At 40.5% G+C, this 16,919-nt stretch overlaps 1 protein-coding gene across 3 annotated transcripts in view; it reads right to left on the bottom strand.

The window, feature by feature from the left end:
* Positions 1–1,911: 1,911 nt before the first annotated feature.
* Positions 1,912–16,919, bottom strand: part of Prkg1 (protein kinase cGMP-dependent 1) — a 1,233,235-nt gene continuing 1,218,227 nt past the window's right edge. For 2 of the 3 annotated variants that reach the window (XM_063271952.1, XM_063271955.1), the window contains 2 exons: positions 9,019–9,085; positions 1,912–6,391 (listed from right to left, as the gene is read on the bottom strand). In XM_063271952.1, coding sequence (XP_063128022.1) covers positions 6,293–6,391; positions 9,019–9,085 — 166 coding nt within the window. In that variant the 3' untranslated portion in view covers positions 1,912–6,292. The remainder of the gene's footprint in view (positions 6,392–9,018; positions 9,086–16,919) is intronic. The other variant, NM_001105731.4, reaches the window with a different exon arrangement.

Genomic DNA, 16,919 nt, shown 5'->3' on the forward strand with positions numbered 1-16,919 from the left:
GTGACTGTATTCTAGCCAGAGGGATTAGAGGTGTATGCTAAGGGCTGAGTCATACCATAACACAATCTCAGGGTTCACAATGTAATCAAATAATCTGCAACAATTATATATAGGTATATGTATATATAAGTACGACCTGTTGAAGTCATTTAGTATTGCTCATATATATGTGTATTATATGTATATGTTTAGGAATGATCACTTGGGATTGAATAATTTATCAGAGAACTCATCCCTGGGGAAGTTTTTCTCTCACCAGCCATTAATTGCTTATACCTCTTCTTCTAGGTGAGGCTCTGTAAGATTCTTCTTATTCATGTTGGCCTGTCAACTAACTGGTGGTGTCATTGTACCAGTCTTATTTAGGTGAGGTAACTTCTTCATTATGTATGGAAGGCACACATCAGACTTCCTGGTCCATTGGCTCTTACAGTCTCTCCACCTCATCTTCCAAGCTTGAGATGTAGGGGTTGTGCTGTAAGTGAATAAGTCGGGGTTTGCTACTTCATAGTTGTTCTCTATAGGACCCAGAAAAAAAAATAAATTTTAGCATGGTGGCTGGGTAGTTGGAGCTTGTCAGCTTGATTTGATGAGGAAGAATCTAAGAGATTCACAGAGGATATTTATGGGTTTATCTGGGAAGGCATTTCCTGACACTATTGCACTCTGAAGTCTCTGATCTAATGACTGGATTAATGAGCTCTTTATGGATTCAAACTATGATGGAATTATTAAAGAAGTGGCAAAAGTTGAGGTGTGACCATGTTGGAGGAGGTAGGCATTTAAGAGCCTGTCTCTAAAAGCTACACTTTGCTCTGACCCCTTCAATTACTCTCTTTACTCTGCTTTCTGTTTGTCCTGATGTGGATCTCTCTTCTCCACCATGCCTCCTTGCTTTAATGGCCTGATCTCTTGGAGACATGAAGGTTTAAAGATTAGAGATTTCTTCTAAGTTCTTTCTCAGGGGCTGGTCAGAGTAAGAAGAAAAGTGACTAATCTGGATAGGACACATTTAAAGCCGAAACGCTGAGAGAGAGAGCTGTAACTAGTAGGAGATTCTTTGCTAATATATTGACTAATTGACCCTGACTCTTATGAATAACTGTGTAATGCTTTGACTCTACTAAACTTTACACACAATGTGATCGTGGGGGAGTGGCTACCTCTAGCCTTCTCTCATCTCATTCGTAAGCAACTCACTGTCCCTAACATGGTGGATAATTTAAAAAAAAAAGTAACAAACGAATAAGTTCATTCTTAGAACTATGGTAGAAAAACTGGGTGGATAATGAAAATTCATGTTGCTTTTCTCTTTTCAGAAGAAACAAAATTATTTAAATTAGTATACTAAAATGATATTTCCTTCCAAGTTTTTTTGACTCTCTGACTGAGACAGTAACTGGATTGAACGTCTAGTTTTCATGAACTGTCACTAGCAATCAAAGCATGTCAATGGGATAAAAGCCGTTGGTTTGAGGGAACCCACATGCCCACTTTAACGGGTTAGTCACTCCTGCAATGAGGAGCAAAGGGAGGGGGTGAAGGACGCTTGTTATCATCTAAGAAAACTGAGCTTTTACGTCCCTGCTGTCCTCAGCATCCTATGCTGTTCTTGTATCGGAAGCTCAGTGAAAGGTTCCAGAAGCAAAGACACAGGAAAGTGCTTTACATATCAACTATTCCCAGTTTGGTATGGGAATGTTGATCTTCACACCGCACGGTCTTCTGATATTATCTTTATTGAATTATAAAACCGAACCATTGACTTATTTTCCTATTATGCTATTTCACGAAAGACGCTTGGGTTGCGGGTATTATGTGCCGGTTGGAGTGACCATGCGTCATCTCAAGCGCAGCACGGTAGCACGCTTGTTCCATTGCTTGAGTCGTCTGGAATTAAAGACAAGTAAGTTCAAAAGTAATTATTTTTTTTTATTTCAACTCTATAAAGTATCCAACAGGCACTCTGCAATTACAGCTGCAGGGAAAATACAGAGCAAATCAAAGCAGGTTAAGTTGTGAAAAAGTTTTTAATCTACATCAAAAGAGTGCAAGTGGCCAATGACCATTAGATGACAGTTGGTTTGCATTCTAACAAAAGACTCTTTCATGTAGAACAAATTGTAGGAGGACGATCAAATAACCGGAGCTGTAAGAATACAAAAAGAACCGACCAGTTGTAAAAACATCATACGTTGAAATAAACTTGATAAGTGATGCTTCAAGAAATGTCCCTTACGTAGAAAGCTCAAACCTCTGCGTCAAAGCCAAGGTCCCAGAGCTCTGTCTGTTGTTGCAGGGCCAGACAAGGGGGAGGGCTAACAACACTCTTCCAATGGTTTGCTTTCAAAGTCTCCTGAAAACTCGCCTCATACATGACTTGCATGTACGAGAACTCAGAGAGAGCAGCCTGTTTTGTTGAGGGGTGCACCAAGGTACATTTTCATTATTGGTTTCCAAACGAGGTGTGGTGAGCAGTCATTTCCAATTGTTTTCCTTTGGGTTTGACCATTGTTAATGAAATCTATAAAATGAGATAAATTAGGATTTGACTGCACTACTCTTTTTTTTTTTAATATTTGAATTTGTTGGGTCTGCACAGCTTTAGCAAAACAGGAATACCTGTATACAGACTGATAGTATGTCATATAGTAAATTTGACCTGCACGTACATGTATACATTTCACAGAAATGACGCTGTATCTCATGAACAGACACACAGCTCTGGTACATTGAACAGAAATAAAGATAACGACTTCATCATTTCTGTAATTCATCAATATTATATAATAAAGGCTTATAAATTGTTAGCAGAAAGAACTGTAAAACGCAGCAAGCTAAGAAAGGACAACTTTTTTTTTTTTGAGGTGTGTTTGTCTTTGTCATGCAGCATAACACCAAATTTGTTTTCTTAATATGATGCCATGAGTTTAAGGCACTTGCAACAACGCCAGATAGCCAGGTCAGGTTCTAAACTATGGGACGGATGAATGACAGTACTGTTGACATTAAGTTTCAATAATACTAACAATTGTAACGTCCATTCAAGTCTACTTGGACCTAAAACATTATTTAATACAAATCAAATCAAATCATAATGCTGTGAAACACTAAAGAAAAAGTTATATGTACCACAAAATATCACACAAAAATATCTATTTACATAAATATTTGTTGTGGTCCTGTCGTGAAAGAAAACATGGTGGATAATGCACTAACTGCCTCTGTTGTAAAGTCGGGTTTTACTACCCTGTGTTCAATGTGGTAGCTGACTTCTTTAGGTTCACCATCGAGCCTATCATTTGGAAATGAAGTGAGAGCGATTCAAGGGTTTAGATATTAGACTACATGTGTAACTCACATGTATGTTCCCTATGACTAAGGAGGATTATGATAAAAATGAATTTGCTTTAAATGCTACATGGACCTCATTCACATCCAAAAAAAAAAAAAAAAAAACCCAAAGATCACAAGTATAAAAACTCATTTTTCTCTAATGTGTTCAATCTACTTAAACATCGTGATGTCCTTTCTTGGCAGTTTGCTGTTTTTCTGTGACTTAGGACACACAGAAAGCCCTATTTCCCATACATAAAACTATCGACAAGAAAGTCAGTTAGCAAATCAAACAAGTTGGCACTATTCTAATTTATCCAGATGGTCTTTAGTGCAACAAAACAAAACAATCCAAAAGACGAGGGGGTATGGAAAAGTCTAGGAAGTAAGATGTGGTTTATGAAGCTGACTATGAATTATAGCCCTAGTGTCTTCATTAAGACAAGATTTAATAAATCCTTAAAACTCAGTATTGAAAAAAATCTGATGAATGTTTTCTGTTAGCATTTCTTGGAAGATAGAATTCATCTTTATTTCTTGTGATAGTGTTGGGCATTCTAACCAATGCTGTGGATGAAACGAACAAAGATTTATCACAAGTGGAAAATAACCTACAGTCACGTTGTGCTAAAAGCAACAACTTTCTTCTCCATAGGACAGGTACACACACACACACACACACACACACACACACACACACAAGTTGTCTTAGCCTCGAACCCCAGTTCTTAAATACATGGTCTGCGCCAATTCCTGGAGATCTGTTAATATTTGAAAAATTAGAGAGACAGATTCCCTTTGCTAACGACCAGGCAAATATAACACCGTCGCAAACTTTTACCACACTATCTTGCGAGAAAAAGTATTGAACACTGATTATAATGATGGAATAATGTTTTTAAAGCCAATTAAAAGATAAACCTCCAGAAATCGCTGAATTTTAACTTGATAATTTTATATTATACAGTCTGTTGAAATCTATAGATCTCTTGGGAAATCTAGTAATCTTGTGAATTGCTTATGAAGGAGAGGATTCCAATACACAATAATAATAATAATAATAATAATAATAATAAATCAGGATCAAAGTTTTAATGGAACTTTATCCTAATTAAATATACACTGAGCAGTTTTAGGTTTCAAATGTCTTTAGAGTATAATATTTTGATAGGATAAGCACGGTTGAAGGTAGTTTTAAGGTTGAAATTTGAAACAAAAATCATGTGATTTATCGGCTAGGGTGTGATAATCTAATGGAAACACTTTTATAGAAATTTCTACATAAAAAAACCCTCCTGGAAAAATAGCAAACCTCTATTAACACACATATCCAAATTAGGATGACAGCTTGGACAGTTGTTCATTTGACTGTACAAGTAAAATGCCACCTGCCAAGGGAAACCTCTGGAAAGTTCTGCCACTTAAGAACAGTGGCCAACTGTCCTGCCGACGACAAACTCTTGGTTTAATCTGGTGACTCTTTCTCTCATGCGGAAAGGACAGTCCGTTTGAGATTTTCAAATGTTATCTTCTGTAGCTCATGTGAAATTTTAAGATCACAATACCTCTGCTTGATTCGGCTAAAATGTAGTTTTAAGAAATCAGTTTCCTGGTTTCCTTTCTTACCCCTTCTCACTCTGATAAACTTACCTAGGGAACAGTCCTCAAGTCCTGGTTTGCCTTCCTCCCTGACCTCAAAACAACAAAGCTCCTAAGGACTGTAAAGTCTTAATAGCGCTGGCTTTGTGCTTTCAGACTGGACGTAGGCATTTTGTTTTGGTTCAGGCCTAAGACAAGAGACTAGTTTAAAAACATTTTTAATATCCTTTCTCTCTGAGACCTGGACTGTGTTGTGATGTCTGACAGGAGTTTGTTTTTAATAAAGTTGGTGAAAATGCTTGAGTCTCTGGCTAGACATGGTGATTAGAATCTGTGTCGTCCATTCAGACACTGACGTTTACAGATGAAAGAAAGACATAGCACCTTTTCATTTTTATTTTTGGATGGGTCTTAATTCCTCCCCACCCTATCCCGCCCCTTCCCCCAGGGGTTTATTCTTATAAAAGGGAATAGTTTAAGCCTCAGTTTGAGGGTGTTAGGTAATAAATAAAACCAATTGGCTGCTAGTCATTTCCAGGACCATCTTTAAGCACAATGTTTTTTGTTTTTTTTTTAAAAAAGATATGAAATGGTGTTGTGAATTCCTTTCCCCACTTCCACATTGTCATGTCGACTTCTCAGTTTTCACGCACGTTTTCTGTCCTCCAAAAACACGCTATGAACCTGCCATGGGAGGCTTGTACGGAAGCCACACAGTTGTGCTTTTTAAATCAGGGCCAATGTTTAGAATCGATCAGAAAGGAAAGGTAACATTCGGTCTCGTCATCAGCTCAGAAAGAAACTCAGAAACATCTAGCACTGGTTTGACATGAACTCTGTGACCCACAGATGTGTGGTCCTTGTTGTATGATATACATATATATATATACTGGCTTGCAGTCGTAGACCCCATACCCTTCTCTCAACGGAAGGAAATGTAGCCCAGGTTCTGTACCGCAGTCATCTATCGTACCAAATATATTATTCTCTAATCTTCTTGGTAGTTCTAGCAAGATACAGACTCTTCTACTAGATTGAAGTGTTTCCTACACTCTTTCAAAACATAATCAGAGCAAAGCAACAATAGAAAACATCGCTTTACTGGTGAAAGGCTTTGCTTCAGGACCACCATGTCAACTGCTATTTTAGGTTCAAACATAAAACAGGTAAAGAGCACTGTCGTAGTCTAAGCATTAAGTCCTAATGCCACTGTAGTTACTGACTGGAGCAGCATCGATCAAAGGCATCATGGTGACCCCGAGCACTCATCTTCTCTCTTTCCCTCAGGTTTGCTGGCAGCTGTGTCTCAGAGAAAAAAGCTGTCTTCAGCAAGGCAGAAGCAGGTAAGAGAAATGCATTAGAAGTCTATGTCCCAGCCTGAGTTGTCATCAGGCGGTGGCTCGTCGCTGTCCTCAGGGAAACTGTCAAAATTGCTTGTGTCCGTGGGCGACGCAACCTGCAGGGCAACAGAAGGAAAAAGAGGCTCTTGAGGATTTTGGTAGAATCGGGACCTAGAGATTCTATTTTTCATTATTCAAAAAGGATAGTTCTTTATTTTAAAATGGGCGCATAAGAGCAAAATCTGTATACACTGATGGGTAACCTGATGGACGTAGATGTATGCGTTCAGGAATATTTAGGTCAGATTAAAGGTATGCCTCCCGAACCATATTTTGTCCTTGTGAAGACTTTGGGCACCCTTCCTTCCAGCTCTGAAGGATAAAGTTCCTCTTACTGCTTTCTTTCTCACTGCTCTGATGCCATTAGCAAACCAGTGCTTTCTGATTCATTCTACCTCCAAAGCTGTAGACCAGTAACCCTTCCTCCACTCCTCTGGCATCCGTGTTATCAGCCTGTGGTAAGCAGCATTCTAAGTTCAACCTTGTGAGGGGAACTTGCCTTTAGATTGCACATGGGGGTCACTGCGTACTCTCTTTCTCTTTCTGTGCCTGAGTTAAGAAAGTGATTTCCCTCCCCACCCATCTTGTTAACAACTCCAGAATTCCAATCTGTTTATGGAAAGGTAGCATTCTATCTTGCAAACGTACAAATCTTCTTTTGACATTGGACTAGAATTGTTCTTTTTTGAGTCAGTATCTCACTGGGTAGCCCCTGCTTGCCCCGCACTCAATATGTAAAGCAGGCTGGCCTTGAACTCACAGAGCTGCACCTGTTTCTGCCTCCCAAGTGTTGAGACCAAAGGTGTGGGTGCTGGGATTTAAAGGCGTGTGCCACCACACCTGACACTGAGCTTGAATTTTTAATGGCATTTTTAAAAAAATCCTTCTCCATTTTTTAATCATTCTCCAGAGCACTTTTGAACATGTCCTATGCGATGAATGTTTTGCTTTAAGTTTTAGTCACTGGTTTTGTTTTTATGTATATAAAAGTTGATTATGTGTTTTCTTCCTGTAATTTGAAGCTTACAATCATAATGTAAAGGCGTAAAAGCCTAGCATGTTGTACGTTAAGATGCTTCCCCAGTGTATAGAGTCTTGAAAAATAATTACGTCGTATATCAGTTTTCCCATCAATCTTAATTATTAAAGTATTTTAGAATATTAAAGAAAATTCCGAGGAACCGAGGAACGGGAAACAGTCATTCTTCTTACACCCAGGGGAAATTAGACCGTCGTTAATAATTGTGAACATAAAACGAATGATCACAGAAACCTGTAAGGAATTACAAAATTATGGTATTATGAAGAAAACTGCAAGGCGCTATGAAAATTTGAGTGGTCATAGAAAATCTATTTGCAGAAGTATTATTTTACCTTAACAATCGTTATTTAATAAAGAGGATGTGGCCCTGGTGTGTGGAAGGGTCCTTCGTTCTGGTGCTAATAAACTGGCTAACATGATGACCTCATAAGAGAGGAGACTGGAGTGGCAGAGAGCCAGAGAAGCAGGAACATCACGAAATTTCTATGAGCATTTTAAAAAGTGTAATGAATGAATTTTAAGAAATATGTTGATTCGAAGTATAATGGAAGCTTAGAGATTTATTCAAAACTTGAGCACAATTCTTGGCTGGTTTGCGTCCAAACTTCAGGTCATGAACCAAAACCCTGGTAATATTCCTGCTGTATAGAAGTGGCCCCTGGTAAATTTAGGGGAGAAAGACTTACATCAAATATTTGGGACTTCTGTGTTCCTTACTCTACCCTTACACTGAAGACAAAGGGCCATGGATGTAATTGGGATCTATGCTGTGAGACACGAATGTATTATTTTTATTTTGTTTCCTGAAGGAAAAACAATCAGCAGAGGAATAAATCTTGGAAGAAAGGAAAACATTTCTGTATACAAAGACTTTTGAATTAATCTGGGAGTCGAAGCACATAAACAAAATTCTCAGAGCCAAAAAACACTCCCTTCACCGGTTACTAAATGCAGCGGGATGCGTTAGCGCGCAGGCTCAGGTGAAAACAACTTCAATGAGTTCAACCATTTTTTTTTCTTTTTTTTTTTTTTTCAGAGCTGGGAACCGAACCCAGGGCCTTGCGCTTGCTAGGCAAGCGCTCTACCACTGAGCTAAATCCCCAACCGAGTTCAACCATTTTTGGTTAATATGTTGTACACAGTCCATGTGGTGAAGTAACTCTTTAGCAGCGTGGCTCCCACCCCCTGCCAAAATAAACCGTGTTAGGAAAAGAAGATATTGATCTGTAATATAATTACGGATATTGATATAACGAGGAAAAAGCACCTGACTTCTAAGTCATGCAGGGGTAGGGGCGGACCTGTAAGTGAGGCTAGGAACGCTTTCTGTCATTCTATACGCTCCTCGAGCTACACACACACATTTTTAACATGCACCGCCACAAAAGCTGACGTGAGTTCATGAATAAAGCAAATCCGAAGCCCAATGAAGGATTTAAAAAGATGAAGATAGATTACATGAACCACAACCAGCCCCTAGACTTGTTGGTATTATGTTTGGATTTGAGAATATGTCATCATTTTAATATGGTGCTTCATCGTTTCTGTAATCTGATCATAAAACTCTAAAAATGACAAGTCTTTCTTGGTTAGAAAGGACCATCAGGAGCACACCATTCTTAAGCTGAAACGTCTACTTACGCTCGGAATTATGGGAGGAGTCAAGGTGCCTTTTCTTAAGCCTTCCCAGTTAAAGCCCTCAAACCACCTAGGAAGCAAAAATAAAAACAATTAAGACACCACCGCTCTGCTACATAGTCTCACTCTACAACCTTTGATACCCGGGGTAGAAAGTAGTCAGGCAAATGTTTTCATGTGACGGAAATAGACATTATTTCTATTTAATTGTGGTCTTGTTTTTCCATCAGAGAAGGGGTCATACAGAGTCTAGGATGAGGACCTCAGACTTGCAATGTAGGTGACAATGACTTGGAACTATGGATCCTCGTGGCTCCAGTTCGCTGTGTTGGCATTACAGATCCCTGCTACCACACATGGCTCAGAATGTTTTCAATTAGCTTATTTTACAAAATGTAAAAAACTACTCAAATACTTAAAACATTTAAAAATGTCTAATATTTAAAAGTATTTTAAAATAATTATATCTTATATTTATAACTATTAAATATTTTATTTAATGATAAATATATAACAAATATATAAAACAATTTTAAATATATAAAATAATAAATATTATTAAATATCAAGTAATTAAAAGAATTATAATTATTATCGTAATTATGTCTATAAAATATTTTGCACTTAAGTGTAAATTTTAAAATATTTACACTTAGGGTATAATTATCAAATTTACACACCAATTTGTCATACAATTTTTTTTGTAATTTCAATTTTTGTCTACCTAAGTTCTTGCTATATTATAATTTAATAAACGCCATAATATGCTTAGCTCTGTGCATTACAAATACTTTCCTTCTTTGCCAGTGAATCAATATCCCAGGTATGGTGGAGGTGGAAGGTCAGAGACTAGTCTCACACTGTCACTTGTAGCCTGACGTGGTTTTTCCGAGGCCTCTACTAAGGTAGAAAAGGGATTCTTGATCTTGTTGCAAAAAATAATTTCAGATGAGCCAGTGTACTGCAGAGTTAGAATTTGTTAGGAAAGAATTTTTACCATAGATTTCAGCATGGCGGTTACTAGAAAGAAAAATACTTGTGAAGAATAACTGATCCCAGCATGGGTGTGAGTGTCTCAAGAGAGCTGATGTGATATGTATGTTAACTAGACCCATATGATGATTTTTGTGGCTCAAGCTGCACCTCAAAAGTTAGCTAGGACATGTCCTCTTATTCCCTGTTGCCCTCTTTTTGAGGTGTATAGGGCAGCTCCAAGGATATCCTGGTTTGCAATCTGATAAGGCAAATGGTGGTTACACAAGGGGATCTAGACACACCTCTTCTTATCAGTGAGGTTCGTAGAACACTGTAGACTTGTAGAAGGGAAGGAGAAAGGCCGTATGAAATAGGGCCCTTGAGTATGACTACTTGCTATTTTAACATTCCTAATTGCAACATCTCTCAAAAGAATCTTGTCCCTAGACAGGTGACCTTCACAGCAAGGGTCTTTGTTCTGTCTTCATGTATGAACTGGTATTTGCATATTATTCATATGATGCCAAGTCAGTTTATGAGACTAGTGAACGCTGATGTAATTTACTGTCAGAGTAAATTAGCTGAAATGCCTCTTAATTCACAGTATAATGGGGATTTTAAGGCTGAAAACTCCCAGCTCCAGTAGCCCCAACAGACAAAGCCTGGCCATTTGTCCCAATCATGCCAGTTGAAGAGACTGTAATGGCAAGGGTTAGAGAGAGGGGTTTGATCTATGTAGTTGTGTTATAGAGGGGCCTAGTGTTCCCCGGGTTCATCTTTTTCAATATCAACGTGAACTTAAGACTTAGGTAGAAAATATCAAGAAGAGAACAAAAGGAATGACTGGGTGGTCTTGGTAAAGATGTTATCCAGTCGATCACTCTCTCAGTCCTAATTTTACAAGATGTTTCGATGAGATCCCTGCTGCTAGAATGGGGAGTCTGGCTCTCAGGGAGGATTCCTCCTTCTCTTTAGTACAGGCTGCCTTCAAGGATACTGGCCTCCATCTTGGGAATGATGTTCCCAGACTACAAAGATTTAAAACAATGACTTGACTCTGTGCTTTCCTGAGTGATTACTGTGCTTTCCTGCAGACATAACCAGGTTACTCAAAGGAAAGAGGCAGACAGGCACAATGAAGGCAGAGAGAGATTTTTATCTTGCTTTTGGTTCCCTTTGCTGGCCGATTACAGAGATGGATAAGGTTTTTACAGCTGTTTCTAAGGGCCTATTATCTTAGGACTTAAAGCCCATAACAAGCTGCTGTTGATAAGAGAAAGCTAAAATATTTTGCCTGTGTTTTAGATACGTTTTGGGGTATTCATTGGAACACAGTTATCTATAAAGAAGGAAAGATATTCTAGATCCCTTGCACCAGCCAACCAATCAGCTTCCCTACCTACTTTGAGCCTCGAACTATGTGGAATCCAGGTCCTCCAGACCCATTCTACCTGTCCACCTTCCTATTGACATCCTGCCCAAATCACCTGGCACCACAGAAAGGCCTTCCTGGAACACAAGGCAAGTTGCTTTACACCCATCCTGTTGGTCTATCTTTCAGTTTGCCTACCTGCCATTCAGCTTGGACCCAAGTGTGGAATCTAACAAGGAACTCTGCATCGTCTTCACAAAGCCTTCAACCTGCCTATCAGACTCTCTAACTACCGTGTAACCAATCGCACCACACGGATTCTGACCCAGGACTCCAAGTAGGTCCCTGGATCCGTTCTGATGCCCATGGGCCTATTAATTACTCCATTCACTATGTTGCTACCACAGAACATAGAATATGGCTTAGAACTCCAGGAAGTTCCCTCAGACACATTCTGTCCCTATGCTTATTAGACCCTTTACCCACTGCTCTGCACAGACACAATGTGCAGTACAACTGGGAACTACAGGGAGATCCTACAGATGCATTCAGCCCATCTACCAGCCTGTGAGCAGTACTGTCCACCTATACTCTACCTCTCCACAAAGCATGCGGTATAGCCCGAAACCCAGGTATCCCCGGACCCATTCTTCCTCAGCTACTGCCCAACAGCCACCCCATACAACACACCACTTCCAAACCACATGGGATTTGATGAACAACTCCAGGGATGTTCCCCACACCAATTCAGCCTGCCCTTCCAGTAGCCAGGTACCCATTGTGGTTCTGCTCCATAAACATAGCATGGATTCTGACCTAGAACTTCAGTCAGGACCTCTAAGCCCAGTCTACTATCCTGACTCTATATACCACCCCTCTGTTGCCCCTTCCCCACCTGGTACTACATCAAGACCAACATGGAGCTCCCAATAGGGATTCTCCACACAGTCAGTCTGCTTCGCTATAAGCTGTCTCACTTACAGTGTCTCCCAGCACAGGTCTGACCAGGAACATCAGGGCCCAAGATCTGTGCCCACTCAGCTATCAGCCACCCTACCTGCCACATCACCTGCCACTGGTTGGAGTATAATCCAGAGCTCTGGACAGGATCCCCAGACCCATTCCATTCGTTTTCCTGCCTATTAGTCACCCTGCCCAGTTCCTAAGTGGAAATTATCTGGAATCCCAGGTAGGCCGCTAAGAACTCTTCCACCAATCTATCAGCTGAACTCTGATCTACCTACATCTGTCAGGGCACAATAGTCAGGTCTTCACGGAGCTTTTCTGCCTGGACTCCTGCCCACCAGCCTCTTTATCCACTGCACTAAGTGGAGCACAACCTATACATCCATGTAGCTTCCTTTAGACCATTCTTCCTGTGTCTGCCTACGATCACCTTTTCCACCACTCTGTCCTGGATCCTATGGAGTCCACCTGGGAATTTGTAGTGTGTCCCTCAAACCCATTCCACACCCCAACCTGCCTACCAGCCACCCTACCCACTGTATCCAGTGTGACTTTATACTTCACTAGGTCCAAGAGGGCATCTTCTTACCACATGCATACTAGCTACCCTACCCACACACTGTTACCACGCAGTATACGGTTGGACCTGAGCTCCAGGTAGGTCCCCCAAACCGACACTTCCCAACTACCTGCTTATTGTTCACACCCCCGACTCGTTATCCTTCTCCAGCACTGACTGGCAGAGAGATTCTCTCATGCCTCAGAGGTTCACGAGTTGTATTCTCATTTGCTGAGCTGGGGCCACTTCTGAAACCCCATCCACACACTGACACAGAGTGTCCCCAAGACAGAACGCCAAGAACCATTCAGCTGATCCATTGCATGGAAAGTTGGGGCAGCAATAAACTGACATCCAAATACCACTCAGGTGAGATGAGATAGCTGTACCTAAAACTGCTGACAGATGCCTAGGTCCAGCTGGAAACACACACACACACACACACACACACACACACACACACACACACACACACAGAATAACCAAGACAATATCTCTACCAGAAATCACATCCTCATTGTGATGGTTGCTGGGAAAAGTAACTAAGCTAATACAGAGGTTGCTAATTTCAAAACAATTAGCAATTATAAATACATCTAACTAAGGAACTCAGAGAGGATGTGAGCAAATGCCTAAATGAGGAGCACGGAAACACAAACAGTTGAATGAAGCAATGAAAATTAAACAAGATATGAAAATGAAATTTAGAAAAGGGAGTCTCTGAAGAAAAGCCAAAATGATATAAAACTCAAATGAAATAGAAAATTAAAAAAGGTCACAGGAACGTCTCAGCAACAGACTGGATCAAGTGGAAGAGATATTATCAGGTCTTAAAAACAAGATAGAGGAAGTAGATCTCTCAGTCAAAGAAACACACACGCGCGCGCGCACACACACACACACACACACACACACACACACACACACGAACAAAATAGGAAATCCGAGACACTATAAAAAGACAAAAGATACAAATTATAGCAATAGATGTAGAAACCTAGGTCAAAGGCACAGAACAGATTTTCAATAAAATCATAGGAGAAGATCCCCAAATCGAAGGGGAGAGACGTTCAGTATTGCAGGTGATGCAAAGGGGCAAAGAGTAGGACCAGGAAAGAAACTCCCCACAAATCACATAATCAGAGTAGCAGATGTTCCGATTAACAGGACAAAGAAAGTGTCAGGCAGAAAGAACAAGTCATTCTTAGCAGCAGGCCCATCAGAATACCACTGCCTCTTCCAGGAAGACTTCCAAAGCCAGAGGGCCTGGAATGGTGGTCTACAAGTGCTAAGAGACCATAGACAGCAGCCTAAGCTAGTCCCACCTTCTCAAGGAAATTCTGGGCTTTTAGCTCCCATGATGGCTTCCTTTGGAGAGGGAAGTTGGCCGACATTTCCTAGTAAGTGTCCCCACTCAGAAGCCTGCAGTCAACACTGAAGTGTTCTAGACTGGTAAAAATTTCCAATATTCCTTTTAGTCCTGGGGTTTCGTTCTTTGCCTTGAGCAGCAGTTTAGGATCACTTACTAAGTAGACTTGTATGGTGTTTATAAGGATGACCATAAGCCACAGCCCTGGGAATGACTAACATAGAAAAGCCCTGTGTCTTCTATGCAGCAGAATAAGAAAGATCACTATGACTCCTCACTTAGGAGCTGGGGGACAAGCCCAGATTACAACTTACTTTAGCAGTGGGTCTCTAGAGTGTGTGAACACCTAAGACACTCACAACCTGTAGTAGCTGTGGCAATGCTGATGGATAAGCAAAAATCGCTCGGATAGACCTGTCCCAGAACCAAATGTAAGTCCATCTTATATATACCAAAGCACAGAAGGCATAGGCCCCAGACTGAGAGAAAATGTCTAAGGGACTCAAGGCAACATACAACTCTGGTTTCACACCGATCAGCAGAAAATCATTCAGGGACTTCATGACTCATTCCCCTGGAAAGAAAAGCATGAACTGTTCTAGCTATTTGTCTCTGGGGTTAAAGGATCATAAAGTCTGCAATTCAAATAGTCACAATGTCCTGTCTGCTGTGTCTTCATAATTACTCAGGAGACAGAACTAAGCACCTTTCCCTAAGTCATTAAAAGGGTTGGCACATTCTGAGAATGAGGTCTTACTCAGATGCATCCCTGTCAGAAATATAAGTATCTCCCAAGCTTGCTAACAATCTCAGGGAGAGAAAGTTCCAATGCAAACAGACTGAGAGAACTCAGTCTGTGTTATATTGTATAATAAAACAGTCAACCATTGGACTGAGAATGGGGTCCCCAGTGGAGGAGTTACAGAAAGGACTGAGGTAGTTAAGGGGTTTGCAACCCCATAGGAAAAACAACAGCTCCCAGGGATAAACCACCAACCAAAGGGTGCACATGGAGCAACCCATGGCTCTAGCTGCATATGTAGCAGAGGATGGCCTTGTCAGGCATCAATGGGAGGAGAGGCCCTTCATTCTGTGAAGGCTCAATGCCCCAGTGTAGGGGAATGCCAGGACAGGGAGGTGGGAGGGAGTGGGTGGGAGGATGGGGGAGCACCCTCATGGAGGCAGGGGTTGGGGGGATGGGGTAAGAGGTTTCCAGAGGGGAAACTGGGAAGGGGGTGATATTTGAAGTATAGATAAAGAAAATATCCAATAAAAAATGCCGTCCTGAGACTCTCCAATCTCAATGATAACATGGTACTTAAACATGTAAATTCTGAAAATCTTTAAAATTGTCTTCAAAGAATAAACAAATAAGGCATCTTAATATGTCAACTTCCTAAATGCAAAGAAAAGTCCCACCTACAAATTTACATGTTTGGCATTGTATCTTTATTTTTTGAGGCACAATTAGCAAATATTGTCAGTGGTCACAACCTCAGTATGTTTCTGTTTTGTTTTGTTTTAAATTTGTTCTATCACTGGATTCCTTCTTGGAATTGTTCTTTGTATGTTTTTGCCACATTCTCAATATACAACTACTGGTAGGTGTTTATGTCAGCCCAAAGGCTTTGAAAGTCAAGAGGTATCCATGAGGAATTGGGGGGGGGGTGGCAGAGGGCAGCTATGATCCATGATCATAGGTCATCATATACGTATATGGAATTCTCAAAAGACTGAAGGATTTTAAAAAGAAGATAAGGACGGCGACCCTCAGTTTTCTGAGAACCTGTGCTGTTCGTTGTTAGCGTGGAGTGCCTCTGCATCTGGTAGCTCAGGCTTTGTGCTGTGTCCACTCTAGGTCAGATTCTGACAGGTTTTAGTCATTTGCTAGCACCGTGGTTATCACATATCTCACTCATAAAGAGGCACTGCCGTTCTGTTGCTGATATTAAACATAACAATCTATGTTATACTTTCTCATTTCTATCTTTTGATGTCCCAAGTCTCCCTCTATGGTGTCTATCGTGTTATCTCTTATAAATTCACGGGATGATGTTCTTCAACATCATCCAAACTCATCCTTAGATGTCAACAGTTTGAGGCTTTAGACAGCTGGATTGCTTAATGTCTGCATCGCTGTTCAGCAGTAAAGAAATTTTAGAATATATATCTTTGAATGAACATTATGTGCCATCAAGGAAAAGGGATCGAAATCTCAGAGGGGAAAATGACGCAAGATAGAAAGAGAAAATTAAGAAGACATGAGAAATAACATTTCACTCTGGAGTCTTGTCAGAGTCTCCTGCTGGTTCAGAGTCAAGAACCACATCCTAATTAACCATTTGCTGTGTAGATCACCTATACAGAGACAAAGTTCCTTCTGTACAGTTGTTAAAACTGCAAGTGATTGGCTTCGTTCCTCAATGTAAACCTACAGTTGTTTAATTCCTTGTAAACCTACAATCTAAGGATCTCAATAGAAAGCACATGTGTAGTAAGAGATGTCTTCATCCTCATGGTGACCCTGGCTACTCAGATTTCTAATTTGTCAGATTTCTATTCTAACCAAAGTATTTCTTTTGCAAAAAGAAGTTTCTTGGCAATCCTTGGAAGATACAAACTGACAGCCACCCAAATTGAACAGGTGGCTACTGTTAAGGCAC

The sequence above is a fragment of the Rattus norvegicus genome, chromosome 1 (assembly GCF_036323735.1).
Source record: "Rattus norvegicus strain BN/NHsdMcwi chromosome 1, GRCr8, whole genome shotgun sequence".
In the NCBI taxonomy this organism is placed as follows: domain Eukaryota; kingdom Metazoa; phylum Chordata; class Mammalia; order Rodentia; family Muridae; genus Rattus; species Rattus norvegicus.